The following is a 12,957-nucleotide window of genomic DNA, read 5'->3' on the forward strand; positions in this document are numbered from 1 at the left end:
GTGTTTGTATCAAATTGGGGATTCAAGCAGGTGTTCGGGTTTCAAGTTATGGTTTCAAACCTGGGTTAGGGTTTTTTTTTTTTTTTTTTTAAATCATGGTTTCAAGCCAGAGTTACAGTTTCAAGTTAGGGTTTCAAGCCAGGGTTAGGGTTTTAAACAAGGGTTTAGGCTTCAAATTATTGTTTCGAGTGCTGTGTTAGGGTATCAAAGTCGGGGTTCAAGCCAGGGTGGGTATTCAAAACAAGGTTTCGAGCCCAAATTCAGGTTTCAAGTTTGGGTTTCTAGCCTGGATTAGGGTTTGTAGCCAGTTTGACATCACAGCTTCAAGACGTTAGGGTTTCAAAATTGGGGTTTTGAGACGAGTGTTACGGTATGAAGTATAGTTTCAAGCCAGGATAAGAATTTCAAAATAGAAGAGGGGGGGAGGGGGACACACACACCCCAGCAACCAATGACATCAAAGTGTCCATGGTACATTTTTATTGACTAGGTATATTATTAACACATAACACCATACAGAAAAATAAAACATAACTTGAAATATATTTTCATAACACTTTGACAATATACAAAATAAAATGGTAAATCTTACATTTTCCTCATTTGTGGTCCTTTAAAACAGTGGTCTGGAATGGCACAAAATATTTAGCGCTCTGCAGGAAAAAATAATTTTTTTTTGGAGGGGGGGTGTTTAAAGACTTGGAAGCATTGAAGGGATTAAGGTGCATGTTTAACAGATTCATAAATGGTTTCTTCAGCATTCACATGAGTTGCAATGTAATAATTCCATTAAAGATGTTTCACTCGAGGCAACAATAAGAGCTTAGGAATCAGAACTTTTAAGCATTCACTTGGCAAAAGACCAACATTTAGTCCACAAAGAACTACTCGGCCCACACTGGGGGGCGGGGGGATACATACCTAATTTTGTCATTGGGATCATGCCAAAATGCATTTAAAGATTTAATTTTTAAGTTTTGTAGAAAGTACTTCATTCTATTTTTACAACAAAAGTTAAAATATGAAAATGAACATTCAAATGTAAACTGTTTTCTTGTACAATTCAAATATTTGAATGCATTGTTCCATTGTAAATTGAACATTTTTACAGTGTTACATAACTTTCCGAGTACAATCACAAATTTACTCTTCTGATATTAGGTATTTGTGCTTGCAATATGGCTTCACATAAAAGGAACCCTTTTTGACATTCGTTAGAAATCTCATATTTGTACAAATTTTTTAAATTGTATTTCCTAAGTTGAAAAACCTGCAGTCAATGTCAATCAAAGCAGCGGTTCAAATTAGAAATATTTGTCTTCGCGTAAAATCACGACTTTTTTGTTGTTGTTGCAGCTCCAACACTCCTTTGAACCAAGCACCCCATCTTGGCATAATGTGGGTTTTCTAGCCACAAGCATGTATTCAGAAGTAATACAAATACAGCCCTATGGCATGTTCGCATGCTCATCAGAATAATTTTTCATGATTCACTGAATAAAAACTAAGAAAACTGGTTTGATGGGATAAATTTGGCTTAACGTTCATTTAAATACAAGCTGGTAAACTCTTCAAGCAATACTGGCTGGCTAGTCATTCAGGCCGCTCACTCATTGAGTCAGTTCTTATGCAAATAGTCTAAACCTCTAAACAATGCCAGACATGCTAACAAACCAGTTTGCTGTAATACACATAACAGCACAGCCTGGAAGCACAGATTGCATTGTTCCACCGACACAGAAACTGTGTACCACTTCTTTTTTGGTTTAACTTGACATTAGAAGTTAGAGACTTAAAAATAACTCAGACACTACAAAGGGTGGAAAAATGTAGCGACATGCTGGTTGGAGTGGATTTTACACAGAGAGCTGGGCAAAATTGTTTTGTTTTTTTTCAGGAACAACATACAAACTGGCAAAACTGCAATTAGTATGTATAGGTTTTAATTGTAGAATAGCTTGCCGCTCATTTGTAGTGTAATCCTGTCAAATTTGGGCCGGAAATGTGGTTTGAGCTCACAGTCTTAACATGGTACAAATGTTTGCAGATTTGATTGCAGTTAAAAAAAAAAAAATAAAAGTTTCCCTTCTCTAAAATCAGCTGTGAGGGATACAGAACAATACGAGGCCAGAAGTAAACCAAGTGTAAACTAGCCTCAGACGCTAACTTCAGGTTCACGCATCTCTTCGTCGCTAACAAGCCATTCGGAGAATAATATAAATCATCGACCGAGGGCTGAGGAATTCTACCCAGATTTTTTGTTCATTTTAGTGTAGCGAGCTATCGCAAAGTAGCCAGGATAGTTGGCTGGGTAATCGCCTGCATTTTTTTGATCAAAAATAGAGAAGGACAGCGTGCGCTCAGGTTAGGATCGTAGCATCTCCTCATTAGCAGTCATTTGGGTCCTAATAAAAGTAATCGACGGAAGACTAAGTTTGGTTTTGTATTTTATGTCACAAAGAAAATAAATTTTACATCAGGATGCATCACCTTCCAATGCTTGTTCATTTGAGTGTAATAGCTCACGGTACATAGCTTTGATCGTTAACTCGACTTTGTGGTTCTGGCCAGACTAGATATGGACATTTGCCTAAATTCCCATGATCAAATACAGGCCAAGATGGAAGTTAATACAACTTATTGACAGAAGACTCACCTTTGGATAAGTTTCATATTTGGTCTGACTAAAAACAAAATGTTTACATCCAGAGGCATCAACAACCAATTCTATCCAGATTGTTCACATTCACTTAAGCGTAGCAAGGAAACACTAGGTAATTTTGATAGTTAACTTGTTTGGGGTCTGGCCAGACTAGGCGTTAGCATGTAACTACATTTAAACTACAAGGGAAAGTCATGAAATGCTAAGGTCCAGTTCATGAGTCGCTCATCTTCAACTGAAGTTTGGCTAATGAATTTTGTACTCTGTGTCGCAGATATTGTTTGTTCCAGATTGTTTTATTTAATTTTAGTGTAGTCAGGTAACACTAGATAGCCAGAAGTTAACAATAATTGTTTGGGCATTGGCCCGGACAAAGGATCTACTCGACTTAATTTCTTCATCATACAGTCATTAGATGCTAAGATCCGTTTTGCGAGCGAGTTAGCGGCCATATGGACACCAACAAAACTTGCAAACAGAAGACTGAAGTTTGGCCAGCAATTATCATATTTGGTGTCACAAAGAAGATACATTTTATAACATGTTCCAGATTGTTCATCTTAGCATACTAAACAAACACTAGGGAGCCAAGACTCTCAACAAAACTTTTTGGGGTTCTGGCCCGACTAGGGATGGGCATTAGACTACATTTCCTTGAAGGGCTAATGAAATTTAAAATTGTATAATTGTCAATGAATGTTCCAACCTCCTCTTTCGATGCCAGTGTTTTATTTAGCCAAAATGCTACCACCCAAAATTATTTGTGAGCGTGGATGTAGCGTAGCCTGTTCTTCTTCAGACCTCAAACCGTGCAGCCAAACAGTTAGCATCGCCTGAAGACATGCTTTTTCGACTTATCAATAATAGATCATCCATTCCTTAGCTGGATGTGTAAACATTCACTTTTTGGTTTGCACATGTAATGAGGGTTTAATACCAAATAATAACAGGCACAACCAAGTTGCCATTTGGGTTAAAAATTCATCACGGGCAGCGCAACCTAAACATAAAACAGTTTTCATTCATATACCTTATCAAGAAAAACATGTACAAAAATTAAAGTGTTATTGTCTTGTTTTGGATTTGACTGTTAATCACGACAACCACAATAAGGAATATTTTCACGGTTGTCAGTCTGCCGAGCTCTGGCGTCCATCAAAAAAAGAAGGCGTTCTATCTAAGCTCGTCCCTGTTGGCCTCGAGGGCCTGCGACCTGTTTAGCTCGTAGGTTTGCTTTGTAGGTGTGTGCTTCTGTAGATTTTTTTTCCTTTGTTCCCCACCACCGGACACAGAAATGCGCAAGAGGTGGGACGCTGGTAGCGAGCGTTTCTCAGCTCTCGTCGTCCGGATGGTGTTGTTCCAGCAGTCGCACGTGGGTGAAGGGAAAGTGGCCACGCTTGCCCTTGCACTCGCCCTCCCACTGGCCGTTCACGTTGATCTTGGTCACTTTCACCATGTCTCCCACCTGCCGAAAAACACACACACACACACACACACACACACACACACACACACACACAAAGATGTATACAGAAACTCACAAACAAGAGTCATGGTTAGACTGTTAGTTAGGGGCCTACTGAAAAGAAAAGCCAAAGATTTGGAAAAAAAAAATGACAATCTGTTGCAATTTTGCATTAAAGGCTCACACTGATAATTGATGTTTTGTTTCATATTCTGCAGTCCTCATCTTAACAGCTATGCTACGTAATATTACGTCTACGGTTTCTCTCGTAAACCTTTCCTTCATAAGATTTGTAAAGTTTGTATTTTCATAATATTTAAATTTTTTGTTGTAAAAGTACCAACGTCTTGATTTTTTTTAAAAATAAAAATATTTTACTTGGTTCTTGTAATTACTTTGTTCTCGAAAAAGTTTTTATTTTACTCGTCAAACTGACTTTTTTTTTGCAAAAATTCTGTAAAATTATGTTTGTTTTAAATATTTTGACTCATGAAATTGTCACTTTCTGTAAAATTTGGACTATTCTCGTAAATGTGATTTTTTTAATGATAGTAATATTTTGACTATTGACAATTATAACCTTTCCTTGAAATGATTTGATTTTCATATTTTTACTTTATTCCCATAATCATGACTTTATTCTCGCAAGATGACGTTTACCAAACAGCCCCCGCCCCGCAAAAAAACTCATGTAATATTTTGGCTCGACAAAGTACTTTTTTCTGTAAAATATTCTTTTGACTATTCTGATAATTTGACTATTCTCGTAAATTCTTTGATTTTTTTCTTTTTATAATTTGATTATTTTCATAATTACAACATGATTCTCAGACAACTACCCCATTTTCTGAAAATACTACTTGTATTTTTAAGATTTTTATTTTGCAAAAAAAAAAAAAAACCTTGATTTTATTAATTTATTCCAATCAAATTTTTATAATATTTTACTTTATTTTTGACTTTCTGTAAAAATATGTCGAGTTTCCTAATATTTGGACTTTGTTCTTGTAAGATTACGATTTATTATTATTATTTTTTTAAAGACTTGTTTTTGTAATATTTTGGCTTACCAAAGTACTGATTTTTTTTGGGGTAAAATATTCTTTGACTATTGGTATAATTTTAATGACTATTCTCGCAAAATATTTTTGGGGGGGCTGAACATTTTTATTTTGTAATGTTTAGACTATTCTTATAAACGTGATTCTTGGACGACAAGTGGATTTTCTGAAAATACTACTTATACTACTTACTATTGCAAAACAAAACAGTGATTGCAATAATTTATTCTCGTCAAATAATTTTTTTAATTTTGTAATACTTTGTTCTCATAGTTATGACTAAACATGTCTTTGGTTTCCTAATATTTAGGCTTTAATCTTGTAAGACTTTTTCCATATCAAATATATATTCTTGTAACATTATGACTCACAGTAAAATTTTTGTTTTCAGGATACTGTTAGCAAATTGTGTCTCAAAATATGTTTGCAAGGCAATTGGCTAAAGATTTGCTTTACGGCTGATGCTTCTTTTTACAAATAAGTCTTTGTCTCATTATTCTCAGCAGTAAATCTACATTTTATCATCATCATAGTGTCATTTCTCCAGCAGCCAGAAGACGTTTAAAGCTGCAGACGACGCACACTTGGCAGTGTTTCACTTCAGCATTACACTGCCAGCGTGAGTTATACGTCACTGAATGGCAACTTAATGATCATGCTTGTCAGTCTGCGAGGGGACTTCAAATCATTACAACTGCAGAGCTCATAAAGCCATGGTGTTAAATGGGGAACCGATGTGTATGCAAAGCAAGTACAGGAATAGTATCACATACAGTGGGTCCTCGGTTTTACAACAGTGTTTTAAAGTATTTCTTTAGTTTTATACATTCTCTTTTTTCTTAAGTTTAAGTAAATACCACTTCATTCTATTTTATTATTGTAAAACAGACTTTCCTCTCAAAAGTATGTTGTAATTATTACATTAAATTTAAATGTGACAATTACAACTCTTGCGAAATTATGTAATTATTTCTGTAATATTTGGACTATTCTTGTAAAATGGAAGTTTTTTCTCATACATTCTTTTTTATTTTTGTGATATTTTGACTATTCTCGTGATTATTGGCTTTCTTGTAAAACTGGTCTTCATTTTCATATTTCTAAATATTCATGTAATTACTTTACTGTTACTGTACTGTTTAGCCTGAAATTTGTTTTCTGTAAAAGTATTCCAAAATAATTACTTTATTCTCAATAAATAAATAAAAAGTGTCTTTTCATAATACTTTGACTTAACTCACTTCACTCTGCTCCTGCACGAAAACTAGCATGGATGTGAGATTGAGGAATTGCGTAAAAAAGTGATAATCGGATTTAAATCCGTTGCCGTTTTTATTTTTATGGACGAAACTTGATCATGAGCGTGTTGCATAAAACCCTGCTCTCAATTGGTTGTGTTTTTAGTGGTATGTGAGCATAAATCGACCTCTTTCAATATGGAAATGAGGTTATTGGCCTTCTGAAAAGTACTTTCTTGTATTGAATCTGTATAAATTATGCGCTTCCCTTTTGGAATTGCAATGCTGAAATACAATGAACTATACAATATTCTAATTTACTGGTATGCACCTGTAGATGACAGAAGGTAATTAACCAGTGTAGCTGCCTGTTGCTATTCATCCAACACAATAGCAGCTATGTGGTCATTTTAGTACGCCCAGATTTCACAATTCACACTGAGTAATTACATTTGCAAATTGAGAGTAGATCATCACAATTGAAGTATCTATGCTTTCTGTGACATATATGTTAAGTGGTGTGTCATGCGATTTTTTTTAAATATACAACAACAAAATGTCACAAAAAAGTACACACTGAAATTATCTCATTTCAATTTACAAATTGACTTACTAAGAGGGAAGTCTGGGCTCGGTAGTATGCAACAGGTGGATAAACATGTTAATTGTACCTTCTGCCATCTAGTGGAAGAACATTGAATTGTTCTGCCTGTCACTATACATTACTTGCATAAATACAGGTACATATGAATAAATTAGAATGTCGTAGAAAGGTTCATTTATTTGTGTACTCATACATTACATAAATTCATTGAACACGGGAAAATGCTTTTAGATTTTAGATGGTAAATTCCTGCCTAATTTCTGCATGAAAAATCATTTTCATTGACTAAATTAAGCTTTTCACACTATTCTAATTCATTGAGCTACACCTGTAGATGAACAAGGATACATTATTTGTAGTCAATTATTTTCGGAATATGACATGAAATTGGATCATTTCCGCACACCGATGATTTCTCACAGCACAATAACAGAAGTTGGGAATCACTGGCGAGATCGCTGAACTATCAGCTCCCAGAATGCTTTGCTTCTCTGGGCCGCACAATGAGACGCTCCCGTTACAATGTACAGAGCGTTGTATTCATGCACTCGTCTGTGCGCGCCGTCAGCTCGCATTTGTAAAGCCACTTTTGTGCGAGTGCGCGCAGGCGTGACGAGGCCATTTAGCGGGAGACGCGTTCTCAGCTGAGGCAAACAAGGACAACGGTGAATGTTGGGGACGGCCCGGGTGGGGGGGAATAAATAAATAAAAACGCTACCTCTAGAGCCAGCGCCGTCTTGTCGTAGGCGTTGGGCACCCTCTTCTGAATGGCTCGGGCATACACCGGCCCGTTCTGTAGATTAGGGAGCTGGGTGGCGACCACCGGTTGGGCGTACTGGCCCGGATCACCCAGGGCCTGGGGAGGCCCCGTCCCGTCGGCGCTGGCCGCTGCACCACCGACCTGCCCCCCTTGTCCGGTGCCCACGACGGGGCCTCCTGGGCTGGCCGCCGTGGGCGAGGCTGGCCGGTACTTCTCCACGTAGGGGACTGGGATCATCCCGGCGCGGCCCTCCTGGTTGGCGGCGTTCCACCACTGCTCCTCCGGCTTCTCTAGCACACGCAGAATGTCGCCCTTGCGGAACGGGAGATCCTCATCATCGTTGCCGAGGAAATCGAAGAGCGCCCGGACGAACTCGGCCTCCTCGGCCTGCTGCGGTGGGACGCTGGCCGAGGAGCTGACGAATCCCCTGGATTTGGTGATGGGCTCGATGAGGGTGGTGGTGTCCAGGTAATGGATCTTGTAGAACTCCAGCAGGGCCGGCAGGGCCTCAAACTCCTGATCCCCGATGCGAAACCGCGGAGGAGCCAGACCTGGTGGAGGAATGGTGGCTTGGTTAAACACACGGAACAGATGAACATGGACGTGGACTCGAGGAGACTTTATTACCTCCGCCAAGGAGTTTTTTGTTAGCAGGAAAAAAAAACTTTTTACGAGAGGTGCAATGATTAATGCGATTATCAAGTTAGTCAATTATTTTTGATAACCAATACATCATTTAGTGACCTTGTTTAACTTAAAATTGTCCAAATCCTCAGAATTTAATCCATTCCAGCCCCCCACCAAAAAATACAATTTGTAATTAGTTTTTTTTAATGGAAAAAAAAATGCTCTCTGCATTCTAAAACCCATTCACATTTTTGTGTTCTTCCTATAATGCTCTAAAATGCCACAAGATGGCACCACAATCCCGAGCTAAGAAGAAAGCTGTAATTGCTGTCAAGGAAGTAGGTTGAAGTGGTATAGCTCAAGAGAAAGGTTAACACCTTTGTATATTAGGAAGGAGCAAATTTCAAACGAAACACAAGGCGGTAATAATAAATAAATAAAGCGAACATGGCAGAAGACGCCCAACAAATAAGTGTTGGGATAAAGAGGCCTGAGTGTGGCCTTAAGAGTCAGAAGTCAGGCTGTGTGAGTGTACGACCAGGCCGGATGACAGACATTCCACAGAGGCCAATGTGAGTGCTCATCTCAAGCCCCCCCCCCCAAAACAGCCTTCCCAGTTCCATTAAAAAAAAATAAAAGATGCTTTCTGCAATTAGCAACCAAACTGTATTTTGAAAAACGCCACTTTGACACAAAATCAAATTTTATTACAATTCAAAACAATTTGATAACTGTGACTTTTAATTTGCTTTTTTTCAAGGTCAATTCAAGTGTACAGGCTATCACAATTTGAAAATAAAATGTTGAACAGTGGCTCGGGTGGTGCACACCCTGCAGCAACTAGCACCAAGTCTAACTTTGTTACAATTCTAAACATAATTTAGATATAATATTTCTTAATTCCGGCAAACAATAATTTAGAGAATAAGCGGTTCAGAAAATGGCTGGATGGATGAAAAGTTCCATTAAAAAAGGTAAACTGTTTTTCATTTTTTTCTTTTTTATACACTGACTGGGAAAAGGTGTGTTGTGACCCTTGAGAAACGTCGGAAAAAACACACACATGGGTCAAACTATTGGACTAATATTAAACTGTGTAAAATGTGTATTATATATTTATTATAATTAGGGTTTTGTGCCGTTTTTTTTCTTTAAATTTAGTTTTTTAAATATAAACATTTATAGAAATAAGTAGCATATTTTCAAATCTATGCGACCAATGATGATTGAGACATTTTTCCCCCAAGAAAGAGGTAAAAATAACCTCATTTCATATTTTGCCCCATTTATGGAGCTCAAAGTAAAAAAATAAATAAAAACTGTTCTAACTCACTTTAACCACAATAAGGAACCCAATGGGATTGTTCGTGTCGATCAAAAAATGGGACAGTCTCATCTTTCAAGGACAAAGAAGCAAATTATCAACCAATTATTTACTGTTTTGCCCTATATATGACTTTGACTTTGGGGCAAAAGGTGTCAGAGAAGTTTCTTCAAAACAACTGAGACAAGCCTGAGGACTGTATCGAAGTGAACTCACACCAACCAACATTGTCCTTTCTGCTCGCGAGAGACAGCAGAGCAACTCACTGAGAGAGTGTGCTCACCAAGACTGTCAAAGAATTGCTGCCGCCGTCCGCTGTTTATTTGAAGCAAAGCAGGATGCAACACAGTGGAACTTTACCGAAATGCGCAGGTGCACCTGAAAAATGTTGAGATCGTTTCCTGTTGTTCTAACAGTTTCTAACAGACAGCATAGTTACACGTCTCCTTGAGTAAGTGTGAAAATGACAGGTTCGGTAAGTGTGAACCAGACAGCTTCTTTGTCTCGTCCACAAATCTGCATGGGTGAATTTCTACAAAATGTGAATATGCTTTAAACATGATCACTATAATAGTAATGAATTCTTTCACAAAATGCAAGATACACCCTGCATTGGTCGTCAGCCAATCATAGGGCAAAGACAAGCACTCATACCTACAGACAATTGAGCATCTTCAATTAGGGGAGCAACCAAACTGTATTTAGAAAAACGCCACTTTGACACAAAATCTAATTTTATTGCAATTCAAAACAATTTGATAACTGTGACTTTTAATTATCTTTTTTTCAGGCTCAATTCAAGTGTACAGGCTATCACAATTTGAAAATAAAATCTTGAACAGTCGCTCGGGTGGTGCACACCCTGCAGCAACTAGCACCAAGTGTTACAATTCTAAACATAATTTACTAAGTATGAGTAATGTTTTGCTGTCAGGTTTAATTCAAGTGTCCTGATGATCCCAATTTGAAAATAGTATTGATTGGTTTCTGGGGTTTACAGCCCGCGGCAACCAAACTGCATTTCGAAATGTGTGACTTTAGCACCAAGTCAAACTTTATCACAATTCAAAACAATTTCAGAAATGTGTCATGATTTGTTTTCATGTTGAATTCAAGTGATCTGGTGATTACAATAAAAAATCAAATTTAAAAAAATCTCATTTTGTACAGTTACTGCTTTCCTGCCATGCTACATGGGCTACTAGCTAGGTCGCAAACGCACCACCGCTTCACACCGCCCCTACACCTATGAATTTATCTTAAAATAAAGTAACAGTTACCAGTTTTTAAAACAGCCGAATTGTAAAGGACACACTTAATCAACAAAATATGCTTGTGCCTCGGGGTTATAGTGGAGGCCCGATGGCATTATGTTGCCAAACGTGTCAAATCTGTCTTTCCACTATGGCGGTTTGGTGCAGAAGGCGGAGCGACGGGGGCCACAGCCTAGCAAGTCGGACGGCATTGTTAAAATAGTTCCAGTAGCTCTGAAGAAAATAGGGTGTTGGCAGCACAAAACAGAAGTTAGAAGCGTTACCTGAGCCGGATAGTCGGTTATTACTGATGCTGTTGATGATATAATGGGACACTTTGGAGTTCTCGGACACAGACAGCACGTAGTCCCCGGGGCTGGTTATGGAGTCCCTCACCAAGAAAACGCCGTGCCTCTGTCCCTGTAAGAGAGAAACGGCTTCCTGGCGGCTCAGCCTGCCCCAGTACCAACTCGCACGGTCTTCGGCGTCAAAATTACCAGCCATGACTGAACAATTAACGCCCCGAGGCTCGAGGCCCTATTCCCCCTCTTTTTTTATCCGCAACTCATACAAAAAAACTTTGGGTCAGGGACGCTCCCCCGGCATTGAGGAGAAAAAAAAAAAAAAGGTGCAATCACGACTTGAGGCAGGTTTTCGCGAGCAACGTAGCCGCGCGGAGGGTTTCTACCTTATCGTGGCACGACTAAAGGCTTATAGGCGAGTGTTTTGTGTGATAAAATGTCTGAAGAAAGCCCCAAACTAATGTGCAACAAGAAAACTCCAGGACTGAAATGGCGGATCTAGGGAAAAGTTGACCTCATCTACCGGAAGGGATGCCTGGTCAATGGGAAGGGGTGCGTTCATGAGCCTCGAGAAGCGTCGGGAAAAAACACACACAAAAAAAGACGCATGGTTCAAATTAACCTTTGGCATACTATTGAAATGTTGTTATCAGTAACTAGTTTTTATGCTAGTCATGTGTTTGAGAAATAATAAAATATGTAATAAGGATTTTTTTTTAGATATAACATTTCTTAATTCCGGCAAACAATAATTTAGAGAATAAGCGATTCAGAAAATGGATGGATGGATGAAAAGTTCCATTAAAAAAGGTAAACTGTTTTTAATTTTGTTTTTTTATACATTGACTGGAAAAAGGTGCGTTGTGACCCTTGAGAAACGTCGGGAAAAACACACACATGGGTCAAACTATTGGACTAATATTAAACTGTGTGAAATGTGTATTATATATTTATTATAATTAGGGTTTTGTGCCGGTTTTTTCTTTAAATTTAGTTTTTTTTTAAAATGTAAACATATTGATAGAAATAAGTAGCATATTTTCAAATCTATGCGACCAATGATGATTGAGACATTTTCTTCCCCAAGAAAGAGGTAAAAAATAACCTCATTTCATATTTTGCCCCATTTATGGAGCTCAAAGTAAAAAAATAAATAAAAACTGTTCTAACTAACTTTAACCACAATAAGGAACCCGATGGGATTGTTTGTGTCGATCAAAAAATGGGACAGTCTCATCTTTCAAGGACAAGGAAGGAAATTATCAACCAATTATTTACTGTTTTGCCCTATATATGTAGCTCAACGAGGTAAATTTAAAAAAAAAAAACGTTATACTAACCAAAGTAATATACACACAGTATTGTTTGTGGCGAACAAAAAAAATGAAACTGATTTGATAATGAACAACTAATTTAATATTTGGCCCAGTAAGGTAAATGAACACAGTTCTACACCACTGTAAACGACAATCAAAAATAACTACACAATATTGCTTGTTTCGATCAAAGAATGTGGATCATTATCTTTCTGAATGCATAATTCGAGATGATTAATATTGTGCACGTGTACTTAATGAAGTGTCTTCAGAGTGCACAACGAAACACGTGTTAAATTGCACTGTTTTAATTTGACCAGTAGGTGGCGATAAGCACTCTGTCAT

General features: G+C 37.8%; 1 protein-coding gene across 1 annotated transcript; it reads right to left on the reverse strand.

The window, feature by feature from the left end:
- Positions 1–470: 470 nt before the first annotated feature.
- On the reverse strand, positions 471–11,807 carry LOC133416205 (adapter molecule crk-like). The gene is made up of 3 exons (XM_061702956.1): positions 11,279–11,807; positions 7,749–8,341; positions 471–4,127 (listed from the first exon to the last, which is right to left on the reverse strand). The coding sequence occupies exons 1-3, from the start codon at positions 11,496–11,498 to the stop codon at positions 3,993–3,995; spliced, it is 948 nt and encodes a 315-aa protein (XP_061558940.1). The 5' UTR covers positions 11,499–11,807; the 3' UTR covers positions 471–3,992.
- Between the last annotated feature and the right edge of the window lie 1,150 nt (positions 11,808–12,957).

This window comes from Phycodurus eques, chromosome 17 (genome assembly GCF_024500275.1).
Source record: "Phycodurus eques isolate BA_2022a chromosome 17, UOR_Pequ_1.1, whole genome shotgun sequence".
NCBI lineage: Eukaryota > Metazoa > Chordata > Actinopteri > Syngnathiformes > Syngnathidae > Phycodurus > Phycodurus eques.

Excerpts from the sequence above, each read along its gene's own strand:
- LOC133416205 (XM_061702956.1), bottom strand. The coding sequence starts at position 11,498 with ATGGCTGGTAATTTTGACGCCGAAGACCGTGCGAGTTGGTACTGGGGC. Across the intron at positions 8,342-11,278 it reads TAACCGACTATCCGGCTCAG|GTCTGGCTCCTCCGCGGTTT; the intron begins GTAACGCTTCTA and ends TTCCTCCACCAG. Across the intron at positions 4,128-7,748 it reads AGACGGCGCTGGCTCTAGAG|GTGGGAGACATGGTGAAAGT; the intron begins GTAGCGTTTTTA and ends GTTTTTCGGCAG.